This window comes from Balaenoptera borealis (genome assembly GCF_965194805.1).
Source record: "Balaenoptera borealis genome assembly, chromosome: 2".
NCBI lineage: Eukaryota > Metazoa > Chordata > Mammalia > Artiodactyla > Balaenopteridae > Balaenoptera > Balaenoptera borealis.
In genome coordinates this window covers 147,586,671-147,603,058 of record NC_138867.1, presented here as the reverse complement: position 1 = coordinate 147,603,058, position 16,388 = coordinate 147,586,671, and the positions used below count along the sequence as shown (strand labels likewise).

The window sequence follows — 16,388 nt, the reverse complement described above, 5'->3', positions numbered from 1 at the left end:
GACAGGATCAAATAACAAAGTCCTTTGGTGTGGACCAAACGTCTTATGGATGTTTTGGGCAGGACCAAGTATGACCACGTATCAAGGACTTTTTGGCATGAGCCCAGGTCAGACTAATAGAAATACCATCAGGTTTTTCCCAGCCCAAAATGCTTGGTGGTTGTTTTAGGTCACTAAGTTTTGGGGTAGTTTGTTTTGCAGTGAAAAATTGCTGAGCTAATTATTATTTGCTCCTTCTCCCCATGTTTCCCATGGGGAAATGACAAAGCAGGGGTAGTCAGGATACCTGAATTCAATTCTTGCTCAGAGTTAGCTGCTTATCCATGTTATCTGTGCAGTAATTGACAAGTGCAGTATTTCTTAGAGTTTCTGTCATACAGACATTTCTCAAAAATAAAGTGTATCATTGTTTAGAGCTATGTGCTCTGATACAGTTGCCATTAGTAACTTGTGACTATTGAGCACTTGTAATGTGGCTAGTCTAATTTGAGATGTTCTGGAAGTATAAAGTACACATAGGATTTTGAAGGCTTAGTATGAAGAATTTTTAAAAAGTGCAATATTTCTCCTAAATAATGTTTAGAATTATTTACATTTAAAGAGGATATTTTTGATATATTGGCTAAAGTACATTATTAAACTTAATTTTACTGGTTTGTACTTTTAAAATAAGGCTACCAGAAATATGTTAATTATATATATGGCTCACATTTGTGGCTCACTTATATTCCTGCTGGATAGCACTAGTCTAGAAGAGTGAGCCTTGTTTTTTTGTGCACACTAAATCACCAGTTAAAATTTTTTTAAGTGTAAATGTCTTGGGCACAATCTTGCATTTTGAATCAGAACTCCTAGGGAAGTGAAGCCTGATTATTGACATTGTGAAAAAACTACACAGAGAATGTTCATGAGCAGCTAAACTTGACCAACCAGCCTCGATATACTCTGGACAATCTGTATTTTTAATATCAAATCAGAATAAAATATTACTTCTAGAAGAGCTGATACTTCTCACTCACAAGGTGCAATTTTAACAGGTTAATTTCTTTATTATCCAACTCCATGACCTATCTGCTACCTTTTCTCCTCTCCAAATCCTTAAGCGTACATTCACTGGGACTTAAAAAAAAAAAAAAGCCCAGATTATTTTTTCTCCTAGTATTACACCATTAAAAGTAAGGTCACTTAGTCCAAGTATACACCCATTTCATAGTAAAGGCAGATTTGCTTAAGCTTTAGGAGGATTGACAGAAATTTCTATAATTATTTGTATAAAAATAAAATGAGTAAAATTGATTCTCTCTGAATGTGGTCCAAATGACTACAAGTCAAAAATTTATATGAATTATTTCAACACAAACAGCCAGACTGAACTTGTATTGAGTCCACTGCTTAGAAAATAGCAGATCTAATATTAAAGGATACATTGAAAAGCATGTATGTCCTTTAGATAAAATGTATATGCACTCTGATGTTTAAGAGAGGCAATGGGTTCTAATCTAAACAAAATTTGTTGAGTGACAGATACCTTATTAGATAAACTGAAATGAATAATCTGCCACAGGAACAATTCTTGGAGAAGAGTTTGTATTATTGGTAGATTTCGTCTCTCCCACTGCCAATTTATCATAGTACCCTAATACTAAGTTTTCTCAACTTAAGTGTTTTATTTCTTTCTTTCTTTTTGCAGCATCATGTTGAAAAGGATATTTAGAAATATCTGGTTGGTTTCTCAGGAAATAATATAGTTTTTTTCATTTCTGAAAATATTGAGCTCCCCCATATTCATCAAGAAGTTGGTATTTCTTTCAGCAATTAAACATATGAGGATGGATCTTAAGAAGGCTACTATATGCTTGCTTGAAAACATGATGCCCTATGGGGATTTTCTTTTTTTGTTGTTGAAGTTATACCATGTCAGAGATTGAAATTTTACCTCTCCTGAAAACACTCACCTGGTCACAGGAGAAATATGTTATTTATTCTCTCTGAATGTCAAAATGAGACCTGGATCACACTGTGATCAATCTCCTTATTATAAGCTAATCAAACTGGCAAAGCCCTGGGGAAGATTTTTACAGAGACATAGATAAATTATAAAAAATATTCTCTTTCTCATTAGGATGACAGATATGGGCATTATGTATATGCATCTATCTATCTATCTATCTATCTATCTATCTATATATATATATATACATAAAAAAATATATATATAGAGAGAGAGATGTAGATATGACCATACCTATATCTATATATGTACACTGAATAACACGGACTGTAGATTGATAGAGATTGAAATATGTTATTTGAGACACAGCACTTGAAAGACTAACATACGGTCAGAAAGAGAGAAATACAAACTCAACTATGAGCTCACCAATGCCTCAACCCAAATTCTATGCTTTCCAGATCAAGTTCAATTCATCTAACAAGTCATTGACAACTGATACTGATGAGCCACAATCAGAAAGACATTGGCCTCTTGCAGCATGGAAAGAAAGGATTAAGATAGAAAAGCAACTTTTCCCAGTGCTTGCATTTCATTTTTCAGTTGCATGTCACCGACGTTTGCATATAATTAATTCTGAAGAACTTTAATAGAGTATGCCAGTGATTCTAAGATGTGCATTTTTTAAATGTCCACATCTATGACTTTGGGCTATGTCTTACAATTGGTAGTGTCTTATGATCACTCATCTTCAGTTTTGGTGCTCTTTCCTTTGGGACTGCCCTTCTGTTCTAGGACAAATGGAGGCCATCAATGGCTAAGGTAAGTATTAGACAAAACGCTGTCTCCACTCTCTCACCCCTTTCTCCAACTGGTAAATGCAGTCCCTTTTGTCTTGTCTCCTCTTTACTGAACCTGAGCCAAGGCTCTTGATTTGAAAATTCAGAGATTTTTTTATACTGGGCAAGGATGTTTCAAGGCAAGGTGAATTTTGAGGACTGGTTCTGGCCCATTTTGGTTGTGATAGTGCATCTGATACAGAACCTTCTATGCTGTTGCTTGTGTACAAGATCATTGAGGTGTTCAACTGATTCACCTGTGGCTGAAAGGTAAAGCTCAAAGAGCTTTTGCTTGGCAGCATATTTTCTTTCTTATGTATACGTATATTAGTGGTACATCATATAATCAGTAACACTTTAGATTCTATTAAATGTGGTAGATGTTTCCAACACAAAGGATCCTCTTTTCTAGTATATTTGTGGAGCTATGGGAAAAACATCATTAAATGGATTTCTTTACTATACACCCTCTCAGACTCTTTAATATACTGTGACTTGGTGACAGTATGCAGAATTATTCAAGTGTATTTGACCACAGAACTGTATATTTAGGGACTGACTCAAGACACTAGAATTCTATATTTGCTGTAGAGTGATTCCTCCTAGATTACTTCTAGATGTCTTAGAATCTCTTTGTCTCTGACTTTGCCCTTCTTTCCACCATCCCAAGGCTCCCTTGCATTTTGACATATTTTTCCTTCAAACCCCAGAAGTAGAAATATCCTCCCCAGCTGTGCTTTATTTATTTACTTATTTATTTTGGCTGCACCCTGCAGCATGCAGGACCTTAGTTCCCTGACCAGGGATGGAACCCTCACCACCTGAATTGGAAGGAAGAGTCTTAACCACCGGACCATGGGGGAAGTCCCTCCCAACTATGCTTTAAAATCCACTCTAAAGTAGGTTCTAATTGAGAAGAACAGTGATATTCTTGACTTGATAATTTTCTACAGTGAAGAATTTTTCTGTGAATTCTGTGTGTTACGTTTCTTAAAGCAAACCTCTATTTTGGAAAAAGAAAATGTGTTTCCTACCCTTTAGTGAAAATTAGAGATAATGCATTTTGCAAGCTCAATTCAATTGAGCCATTAAAGTAATAACATTTATGACCAAAGTTATTAGGCTTGGAAAACAACCAGAAGACTATAATTTTCAAGTTACAAAAATTATAATGGCATAATTGCTCCTAATGTCAGGTTTGTTAAAACTGTTCTCACATCAATGGGGACCATAGGAAAGCATATTTGAGGAGAGATGTTTACCTTTGTGTTTCTCCTTTATCTCATTCCTTCTACTCTGAACATCTATCCACTGAAACAACCTTTCCTTAGCAATAACAAAATTCTCACAGCACTTAATCATTTGTGACATAAGAAACAAAGAATCCTCTTTACCCTCTCTCTGCATTCTTCATCCATTCCCCCAAGTCCAAACATCCCATCCTATATGTTTAAAAAGACATAATAGTGCTATATCACAGGAAATATTAAAGCATTTACCTTTTCTGGAACCACACTTTTGCCATCCCATGCATAACCTCTTTTGGTGAAATAGTTTACTGTGGCAAACTCAATTAGAGCTGAGAATACAAAGGCATAGCACACTGCAATAAACCAATCCATAGCAGTTGCATAAGCCACCTTAGGGAGGGAATTTCTGGCACTGATACTCAAAGTTGTCATGGTGAGCACAGTTGTTACTCCTGTAAAGAAAGAAAGTGAATTTGTAGGTTCATACTACAAACTTTCATCACTGAGGTCAGCCTACTTATGTAAAGGGAAACACAGACAGAGTGTGTTTTCAAGTTCATCCCATTTTGGTTTGGGATGGATGAGTTTTAATTTAACCCCAGTGTAGTTTGCAGTTCATGATATGGCAGTATTGATGGAGAGCTTTTGGAGGGATAAACTCCTCTGCTGTTGAGAAGCTGTTAATAAGATAGTGAACTCCTGTAAATAGGCGTCTTGAACATGGTGTCCTGGGTAGGAAAGGAAATAATATTCCTTCACTGTCCCCAACTCTAGAAAAAGGAAAGCAGGTATCTTCACTGTCCTTGATCCATAAGTAATCTCAGGATCCTCAGCTCTGTTTAATATTCTACCTGTGTACTTTGAATATACAATCCAAGAAACCAATAACTTTTTGATAATTCATCATTGATAGATAATTAAATTATTTTAGGATAATATCTTGTTACATTATTAACTCTTTGGCCTTTATACTATATTTTCCTGATTCTTCAAATAGCTACTCTTTTGAAGATGTTCCTGAAATAAGTTGCATGTAACTTGCTTGAGGTCACATAGCTCAGAAGTAGCAAAACCAAATTTGAACACATTCATCTGATTCAAATGTCCACAGTCTTACTCTCTCTGCCCTATCTTCCCTATTCTGTGAATCTATCCCTACTGATTAAAATCACCTATATTCAAAGCAATTTTCAAGTCAGTTGCTTTTAGTTTACTTAGATTATTATATGAGTTGGTATGTGAATGATGACATCCATTAATGTTCATTTAACAAATTAATATTATCAACCTACTATATGTAATGCACTAAACTAGTTAGAATACTGTAAGTTCCCTTTTAAGCCATTTGAAAATGTATGAAAAAAAATCACAGGAACCCAGTGGGGGTGGCTTAGGTTGCATGGTGTTGAAAAAAATCTTAACCTCTTCCAGTAACTAGTTCCTCACTACTTCTTAGCTCTATAGCCTTGAGTAAGCGAGTTAACTTCTAGGGCCCTCAGTCTCCATAACTGTAAAAGTGATGATTTAAACTTCATTCTCTTGATTGTCTACATCATTGTTGAAATTCTAAGAGAGGAAAAGTTCTGCACATTTACAAGATTATTTGAGGATTAAATATAATAATATGTGAAAGCATTTTAAAGATAAGTAAATTATTGCCACAGAAGATATTGTCATCCCATGTGTCTAAAACTCATACCTATGATTCCCCCTTTTGATTAATTTTAGAGAATCAGCAGGGTTACACAGCTGGTAGGTGGCTAATTTTTCTAAGCTGTTTTAAACCATCCAATATTCCCTAGTTTCCGCGATTATCAAGATAGATGATCTTTGTAAGTCTATTAGAAAGTGATAGGACTAAGAAGAAACACTGAGATTTTTATTAACATATTTTTGATACATGGTCACAGTTGTAGGAAATAGACTTACTATGAACATTGGAGGTGTTGCAGAAAGTTCTGGGGCATTAACCATATTATGTAACCAACAAATGGTTTAAGGAATATTGGCGGGAAAATAGCCCCCAAATTTACATATCAATATTAACTTGAGCAAAGAGCAAGGTAATTAAATGTCAGTATTTGGAGAACAGAGCAACCCAGTTTCAAATCCCAGCTCTGTAACTGCTGAGTGATGTTGGGAAAATTGCCTCACAGTTCTGAGCTTCTGGATTTTTTGTAATTATTCCCTTATAAATTAATTTTAATAAGTCTAACTCAGAGGGCTATTGTGAGTATTAAATAAAATAATGTAATAAAGTGTTTAGCACTTAGCCTGATACTTACTAAGGACAAAGTTAATAACATTTTTTAAGTTTTTGGCTGTTTTGGGTCTTCGCTGCTGCACTCAGGCTTTCTCTAGTTGCGGTGAGAGGGGCTACTCTTCGTTACGGTGCATGGGCTTCTCATTGCGGTGGCTTCTCTTGTTGCAGATTACGGGCTCTAGAGCGTGGGCTCAGTAGTTGTGACTCACGGGCTCTAGAGCACAGGCTCAGTAGTTGTGGCGCATGGGCTTAGTTGCTCCGTGGCATGTGGGATCTTCCCGGACCAGGGCTCGAACGCGTGTCGCCTGCATTGGCAGGCGGATTCTTAACCACTGTGCCACCAGGGAAGCCCCAAAGTTAATAACTTATTATTGACAACTTCAGTCCTTTTGGATAAATCCCCGCTAAAGTGAATTCCATTTTTTATTTGAATTTTGGTTTATGTGGGCAACCAACTGTTAAAAGTAATTGGGGAATGAGTGTTCTTAAAAAAAATGTATCCATAAATTAAAAACAGTTAAGAATAACATAAAGAGAGGTGTGTGTGTATGTGTGTGTGTGTGTGTGTGTGTGTGTGTGTGTGTGTGTGTGTGTGTGTGTGTTGTCTTACAATTCCTGCTATAGGGAAAGGGAAAAAACCAAAAATATGTTGAGTATCTATTAAGTTTCAAGTATTGAGCCCGACAATTTCCAAATTTTATTTTATTTTATTTTTCTCACCTAATCTTTTAAATGGCACTATTTTATTTTAATTGTACTCGCATTTTATAGGCAACTGACACTTAGAAGACTGAAGATTGAACCTAAAACTTGGGTCTATCTGGCAGCAAAATTACATGACCACAGCCTTCAAATGAGAAAGAGCATGGAAGTTCAAGAAGATGATGTTTTAAGACATGAAATGGCTCCAGCTTTGTTGCATTTTGGATGCCATTTAATAAACTGTTATAAGGTACAACTTTTGCTTTATTTTTTCCCTTTGGTATTTTTTCTTTAAATACCCATGACCCTCTCAGGCATTCCCCACAGCTCAGAGGAATGTGCTGAGCGCACACTAGAAGGAATAGAGACGTGTACTAAATAAATGTTAGAAGGCTGAAGGTCTCAGAAAATTGTATTTGTGATTTTATTGAACTTAAAACATTAGAAATATATAACTTGATACACAGAAACACTTGCCATGGTTGAGTTTACAGATATGCAGTTATGTTTACCAAAAGGGCATGAGTCATCTGAGATAGCAGACTTTTGAAAATGTTAAGAACAAGGTTTTTGACTTATAAAACATTCCAAAGTGCTTTAGGGGATTTCCAAACAGGAAGGGTAGGATTTGTTGGGGACCGAGGCGGGGTAAGTGAGCATTTTAAAAAATCATTTTCACTATAGTGCTGGGCTCATTCTACAAAAATAAACATAAAACATAAAGTCCATGTCTTTTGTTCTCATTTAAAAAAAATTCAAGTGAATAAAGGGCTCAAACTACATACACATACAGAAGTGAGCATCTGACAAGAGTTCAATCTTCAGTTCTAATAAGTGGCGTAAACACTAGTTAATATTTACAAATTGTGTTAAGGGAAAAAAAGAGTTTTAAATGAACTACTCTATTGCTCTGCAGGTGGAATCATTCTGGGTCTTGATTTAGCTGTGTTCTTAGGCTAATGTCACAGCAAAGATTTCGTGGTTTCCAACCCAGAAGCACCTTGCTAAGTTCAGAAGAAAAGATGTTTTTCTGGGCCCTTGTAACAGAGTCTTGCTTTTTTTTCCTGAGATGACTGATGCCACATGGCATATTGTGCATATTCTCTGCACAAGAATAATCCTCAGTTTAGATTGTAAGCACCTGAAGTCTTCTGTTTTGTAGTAAAGGGTTTTAAACATAGCATGTGCCTAGTTGATATTTTTGGAATGAACCTTGACAGTTGTACCTTTCACCAATTATATATGTGGTTATAATTTCCAGATGAATTATGTTGCCCACGACAACCCTGTTCCATGCCTTGTCATTGCAGCAGGCAGTACATGGGTAGTTGTACCTCATCATCATTAAGCGCACAGACTCTAGAGCTAAGAGGCTGGGTCTTACTCCAGACTTCTTCACCTCATAGCTTCTGAACTTGGGCAAGTTACTTAATATCTCGCTCCTTAGCTTTCTTGTCTACACCACAGGGATAATATTAGAGAGGATTCTTTTAGTGTTAAATAAGATAATATAGGGTTGTTTCATAGAACAAAGCCTGATATAAAAGCATTCAATAAGTATTCTGCATGATTTTATTGTTATTCAAATTTTAAGCTCCAGAATTTAACATTCATGAAAAGAATGGTTTATGTTAGGGTAACAGCTACATTCCATGCATAGAACATAGTAGGACCTCATAGTAGATTTCAAAGAAAAAGTCAGTGATTGAATGAGTGAATGAATGAATCAGTAAGTTTTTGGTGATGAAATCTTGTTTTCATCAGTCTGAAAAGTACACTTAAGACAGTGTACTATGATACAGGCAGGAAATACCTGTTTATATGAAATACAAACTTCTAAAATTATAAATTAGGGAGTGAGTTTTCCTATTAGTAAAAAGTTATTACCCTTTAAACATTTTTCCATTAGACTGACTTAAAGCATCTAAGGCATTTAAAATATTTTCATAGAAAAAAATATTTGTAACTCTTCAGAAGTGCACACATTGGGTAAAATGAGATATTCCTGTACTGGTATCATGGTCATCAATGAGTTCTTTCTACATAAGGACCACTTGCTTTCATATATGTAAGGAAGTAGTTCTGCTGATACTATATTTTCTCAGATTCTCAAAAAATACACTGACACATGATTCTAAATGTATGATTTAAGTATTAATGTTTTAGAATCATTAGATTCTAAATGATTCTAAATGTATGATTTAAGTATTAATGTTTCTATGTGTGCATTTTAATCTATCACATGCATTTTATGCCTGCTTCATTCCATTTTTCTCCTAAAATAGCAAATCAAGTGTTCATTAATCCCATCGATTAACATGCACTAAAACAGCTTGCTATTTTTAAAAAAGAATTTTTTTACAATCATGTCATAATGAGAATGGTAATTCCTTGAACATTCCTATTGTACTAACTTCAGATTTCAATGTATTATTATTTTTTTCATTCTATCTGCAATATCACAGATATGATACAACTTGCCCTCCAGACCCTTGCATGGGCGTCTTGATTGGCACTTACCAAAGACAGTCCTTGCTGGTACAGACTCTCTGTTGAGCCAGAACGAGACTTGGGAGAGAATAACCGTCATTATGCATGGCAGGTATGTTTGAATAACAAAATAGCCAATCTTTCTCTTCAGGTGGAAATGAGTGGTCATAACAACATATTCTCCTGGAGGGTGAAACAGACAGTAAGGTGAGCAATTTGACTTTGAAAAGAAATTATCTCTGAGTTTTTCCATCAGCAGCAAGAACCTGGAGGTTAGACATAGCCTTTCTCCACGTGACATCTGGTAAGCTTTTATCCAGGGAAGAAAAGAGACATTTAAAAAACACACCATAACACATTACTGTATATAAAATAGATAACTAATAAGAACCTGCTGTACAGCACAGGGAACTCTACTCAATACTCTGTAATGGCCTGTATGGGAAAAGAATCTAAAAAAAAAATAAAGAGTGGATATATGTATATGTATAACTGATTCACTTTGCTGTACACCTGAAACTAACACAACATTGTAAATCAACTATACTCCAATAAAAATTTTTAAAAAAACCAAACACCAAAATGGCACTGAGGATGAGATTGATGTGCCAGAGATATCATCGATTTTCTTATGTCCTAATCCCGGTACCTGATACATTTAAGAGACAAATCTGAGCATATATTTACAGATTGGCTTTAATAACCCTGAAGGCAATGTGCTAGATCCTGATGATGTACCACCCGTGGATTAGAAGACACCAGATCCCCAGTTTGTCCTCTGCAGAAAAGAGTCAGGCTGTCTAATGGAGGAGCTTTGGTGTCCAAGTCAGGGGAGTTGAATTCCAGCCCCTGCACTTTCTTTTGGTAGCTCTCGGACCTGGGATTTGGCTTACCCTGATTATCAAAATGAGAAGAGTGTGATAGAACTCTCAAAATTTGTTTTGAGGAGCACCTTCATCACAATCACCTGGGAAGATTTCGAAACATGCAGCTCTTCAGGTCCCACCTGTACACACAAACCATTCTTTAAGGTGAGGGCAGAAAAATCCTATTTGTCACTAGCTTTTGAACTTGTCCCAATTCCTAGACCAGTCTGGGAAATAATGGAGTAGCTAGGAACTCTCCATGGTCTTTATATATGTCAAAGTCTGATTTGATTAGAGGCCCAAAGAAATAAACACACAACCCAAATTGTAGGAGGTGTTTTTTGTTTTTAGTTGATGTTATTTCTTAATTGCAAGTCTTAGAAGTTTTTAGCTTTACTCACTCTGAATATATACTTAGTTATCTGTGTGTGGGTAAGAGAAAAATAGGTGTATTCTTACTAAGAAAATATTGCTTTCTGTGGTATTCACATTTCTCTATCTTCCTCCTTCCCTTCAACTCCAAACTTTTCTCTCTTCAACCTGTGATTTATGTCTCAGCTCATGGCCATCCAGCTTCAGCCCCTATAATGTGGTTAAAAGTGCTCATGATCTCTTAATATCCATAACTGAACATCTCAGTCTTAAAGGAGATCTCAATCTTCAAGCCCACTGACCACCTTCTTTGTAGCACTAAAAATTAAGCAATGCTGACTGCCCCTACCATCTTGATAGCACTCTCTAAACTCACATTCTCCTTTTAGCTCTCATTTTCAGTTTCTTTTGCTAACTCACTGGATATTTCAGTCAGAGAGTTATGAGTTCTTCCTGTCTCTTGGGCACTAATATTCATCTTTCTGCAAAGCAAATGTAGAGGTTCCTGGTATAGTTCTGTCTTTAGCTGTCATCTCTATTTTTTTTTTCTTGACTCTAATGAGGAATTTTCCTTCTCACCCCTGCTCTTAATGTCATTTTTATCCAGATGGCTGCGGGAATCTACATCTCTAAGTGACATTGCTCTCAAAAACCACTGTATTTCCAAATATCTACTAGACATTTCATAGCTACTGATTTTTCATTGATATCACCAACTAAATATGTTCAAAAGTGATATTACTTAAACTTTTCCATAAAAAATAATGACTAGCATATAGCAGGGCTTCTTTTCCACTTAGCGTCCATTTCTAAATTCATGGCACTCTCATCTGTCTATTCACTCAGGCTATTGATAAAAACCTGGAATTAATCCTTGGATGTTAAGTAGGACTTCCAAAAGAGAGAGAAAGGAGTCAGTTGATCATCACAATTTTAATTTCACCTGTGCAGTATCTTTCAGTTTATCTCTTATCTCATGGTCATTGCCCTTATCTCCTTTGCAGATTTACAGTGTAAATCTACCATAATCTATGAACTGTCTTGTTTGTCTCCAGTCAGGTCCTAAACTACAATTTTCCCTAAATTTGAGGTCAGAGTGATTGTTTTAAAGCATACGTACATACCTTAAAACACCTTAATGGATTCCCATTATCCACATCAGGGTTTCTCAACCTCAGTACTACTGACATTTCAGAACAGAGAATTGTTTATTGTGGGAGCTGTCTTGTGTAATGTAGGATATTTAGCCACATACCTTGCCTCTTGCCCACTAGATGCCACTAGTAGCCACTCTCCTTTCCCACAATGTGATAATCAACAATGTCTCCAGTGTTACATACTAACAAGCAAACTCCCTAACCAGTATTCAACACTCTCCACATCCTAGCTCGGATACGCGTTTCAGTATCACATCTCATGTCTCACCACACATTTTCATATCTCAGTAATCTGATCAACAAAATTCCCTACTTGACCTCTTCTATAGCCGAATATTTTGTTCGTATATGGGTTGGGCTCAGTCCATAGTAGAAGAGGAAGAAATGTACTGTATGGGGAGACTTTATTAGCTTTAGAAGCAAATGAATTTGGGTTCAAAAACCAGATATGCTATTTTCTTGCTGTGTAGCCTTAAACTCTCTTAAACTCTCTGATCCTCAGTTTCCTCATTATAAAATAGTGATAAGTATATTGTGGGGAGAATAAAGAATAAGGGCTCTAGTTAAGATCATTCTACATAAGAGTTTTAAAATAAATTTTAGTTCCTTTCTCCATTTTTTTCTCTCGTTTCTCCAGTCAGAATTGGTAGAATTATTGGTAGAAGAAATGCCCCCTATACTCTCTATAGTAGGAAATCATCGATATATTCATTTATGTTTTCATGATTGTTATTAATAACACTTGCCATTTACTGATCAATATTAAGTAACTTCAAATTTATTTACAGCTTCTGTTTACACTTATAAATATATTGTATACTTTTAATTTTAGTTATTTATGTACTTATACCCCTCCACCAAACTGAAAGCTAATTAAGAAGAGAGAGTTCTTTGAGTATAGCATGGCTTTACATATCCTAAATATTCAGCACCTGCCTATGGTAAAAAGGGATGAATGAGGCTTAAGAATACTCATTGCAATTAACATCCACTAGTATCTCTTTTTTGAAAGGTAAATAAAATGTTATCTAATTTTTTTCTATTTTCTGTAGATAAATTGGATAATGTCTCCAAGGTCATCTGAAATAAACAAGTGATTCAAATTTGAGAAAAATGCAAAAAAACACATTTTTTCCTGGGACTCTGCTAAAATGTAGCCTTGGGTAGACATAGTCAGGTTACATCTCACCTCCCAGGAGTACACATTATTATTCCTAACCATTCATTCAATTGTAGCCTGCAAAATGTCATCAGCTCAAAGAAAAAATTCCATCTCTCATATAATGCCAGAAAGGTGAGTGTCTATATATATTCCATTATCATCTTTTGTTGTTCACAATGTGACATTTTAGGAAGATTCTGCAAAGATTATTTTTTTGGAGAAGCTATCATGTGACATTATATTTGTTTTATAAACCGCTTCCTCACTAACAAATTAGAAAAAGTAGAGGAAAACTTCAAATCTTTTGACGTCGCCTTCCTGAATTAAACAAAATCTAAGAAGTTTTGGTACAAAATGTTGATGGAAGAAATTTTCATATGTTGAGGTATGGGGAAGTCATTCTGGCTTATACATGATTTGGTTGATACTTATTGCTAACCAGAACAGCCTGTCTTGTGGCCTATCAAGCATGCATTGTACGTCTACTTTAACCATTAAAGAAAAGAATGCATTTAAAAATCTAAATGGAATAACTGAGGTTCAGGCATCCAAAATGGATCTGGGTGGCCATTGTGGATGTGGTTTCAGATATATTCCTGTATCACTGAGAATTTCAATTTTCTGAACTCTACCAGACTCAAGGATACCTCTAGCCATTCTCAAAATAATATCTGCTAGCAGCTGCCGGCTGCAACCTTATGGTCTCAAGTTCTCCCCATGTAACTATGCATCCATTTCGGACCCCAACCGACCCTTGCTTAATAAACATCCTTACTTCTTGCCAGCTACATCTATAATTTCTGACAAACAACTTATGTAATTTTGCAGTTTTTGCCTTTATAAGCCTCTCCCATTTTTGTAGTCTGGCAGAGCACAATTTGAGCACTTCTTGAATCTGTGTCTCCCAGGCTATAGTCCACAGTTTGGCTCAAATAAAACTTTTATGTATTCTTATTATATATTATTTATTGATTATTTCCATCAATAACATTTAAATAAGGAAAGCAAAAGGTGGCAAAATCAGAATCACATTTTAATCGTTTAAAAATGAAAGAAAAACACAACAAAGAAGTCATGTAAATTGGATTGAAAGAGTATCTCTAGACATCAAGTGCTTATGCACTAAGCATGTCAAATTATTTCCCTCTGATTTAACAGTCTAGAAGAATTGTAATTCAAATATCCTTGCACATCATGTAACCCTGAGGGAAGCTTGTAAATTAGATGTGACAATATTTCTTATACATCACAATGCAAAATTAAAGAGAGAGAAGAAAAGAAGTAGGAATATAATTTTGTAAAGCAGCATTGAGGGTTTCTTTAGATCTGGCTTTCATCCTTTACTTTCTTAAATGTTGGTTACTTAGAGTAAATTCCTTGCTTAACTTTATCTGACTTCAGTTTTCTCATTTATTCAGTAAAAAGGATAGTGTGCTACTTAACTGTTTCCTGGGATGCTGTGAGGATAATACGAAATAACAGATATGAAAGTTCTTCTAAAAAAGTCTGAGTCACATACAGATTTACAGTGTAAATTTCATTTCTTTAACAAAATTGTAGTGGATACTGATTCCATGTAAAGCTATCACTTTCCTTTCAAGTATTCTAAATTTTGTGTTTTCTAAGATGCTACCTTTTTCAAAGGAATGAGGAATAAAAAATGTCATTGAGGGAGGGGCTGGTATTTTAATATCTGCTTCAGAGAATACTGAAATAGAAATAAGGAAACAATGGTTATAGTTCTAGGCCACTTAACCCCTCTGGACCTATCTCCTCATCTGAAATATGATTAGGTTGACCAGATGACTATGTAAATCTCCCTCTCCACCTTCCACCCTACAAACCTGTTTTCACATCTTATGGTTATATTATTTCTCTGGAGATCATGTATTAGGCTGCAAAAATAGAAGTCCTGAGGCTCCTTTGGTGAATGTCGATCACCACTGTTGCTCCCTGGTCAGTGAAAACAGTTGCTTTCCTCATTCATTTCAACCCTGCAGAGTCATCCTTAACTCATCCAGAGAAGACTGTTTCTAGGAAAGAGGATCTTATAATTTTCCCTGGTCATCCATTCTAAGAATAAACAATAGTCATTCACAAAGAGACATTCTTATTAGACAAAACTCACCTACGTTTCCTTTGATCACACCTGTCTATTGACTTAGGTAAATATGACGACTTTCCAGTCATCATTGTTGTGTTTTAAAAAAGCATTTTATATTACATTCTTCTTATTTTATAGCCATGATATAATTCTTATACCTAATGCCAAATTTAACAACTTTGCATCTCTGTATAAGTCACATTGTCATGGCCCTTAATTACAATTATAATTTTTGTGTGGGCTTTCCTTAAAGAATTCCTTAGGAAGCATAATGTGGTATATTAGAATGAGTCAGGGGGCCATGGCTGCGGTCTAGTTTCAAACCGCCCTCCCTCATACTTCAAGAAGAAATGACTTCTTCTTAGGTGTCATCATGTAGCTTTCTTGTACTAACTTCATCATTATTATTAATAGTAATATCTAATATTTATTATATAATTTTTACATGTCAGATACTCTGGTAAGCAGTTTACATGCATTTTTCTCATTTCAATTTCGCAGTAACTCATGAAGTAGATCCTCTGATCATCTCCAAATAGTACAAGAGAAAGGATGAATAGATAAAGGTCACACAGTTAATAAGTGGTAAAACCAGCATTCAAAACCTCACAGTATATCTCCAGGATCCACCCCTTAAGCTTTGTGCTATACCACATTGTTGCATTTTCACATGTCTATCTTGCCTATTACTAGTGTGTCATATGGTTGAGAGCACACACTCTATAGCTAGACTTCCCAAGTTCAAATCCCAGCTCTGCCACTGCCTAGCTGTGTGACCTTGGAAAAATTATTAAACCTCTCTAGGCCTCAATTACGTCCCACCTGTAAAATGGAGATAATGATAATACCTACAACCTCGGACTGTTGTAAGGATTAGAACAACACAATGCATATTAGCTACTTATATCACTCAACCATGAGCTTCTTGAGTTCAGGAACTATGGGTCCTTCATCTCTCTTCTCCAGGCCCAATCACAGTGTCAAACAGAGTAAATGAGCAAATGGTTGAAGGAATAAGTGAATAAATGAATGGACAACAGAGAATTGCATCGGATGTGAAAGCTGACTAGACTCATCCTTCTGTGTCCTTGTAACAAGTTTGCTCTGCCAGGTGAATAAGTCCACTTCAAACTAAGTCTCCAACTCATTTTTCCCCCCAAACTGATGGCAGATTCCAATGAAGGGACTGTCCCTCTAATATGTTTGCACTGAGAAAAATCCAAGTATTGGAT

The 16,388-nt window shown here is 35.7% G+C and overlaps 1 protein-coding gene across 2 annotated transcripts in view; it reads right to left on the bottom strand.

Moving 5' to 3' along the window:
• GABRA1 (gamma-aminobutyric acid type A receptor subunit alpha1) overlaps positions 1 to 16,388 on the bottom strand; it is a 63,414-nt gene that overhangs the window by 4,055 nt on the left and 42,971 nt on the right. For both annotated transcript variants that reach the window (XM_082378772.1, XM_082378773.1), the window contains exons 9-10: positions 9,526 to 9,678; positions 4,290 to 4,492 (exon numbers count right to left, since the gene is read on the bottom strand). In XM_082378772.1, coding sequence (XP_082234898.1) covers positions 4,290 to 4,492; positions 9,526 to 9,678 — 356 coding nt within the window. The remainder of the gene's footprint in view (positions 1 to 4,289; positions 4,493 to 9,525; positions 9,679 to 16,388) is intronic.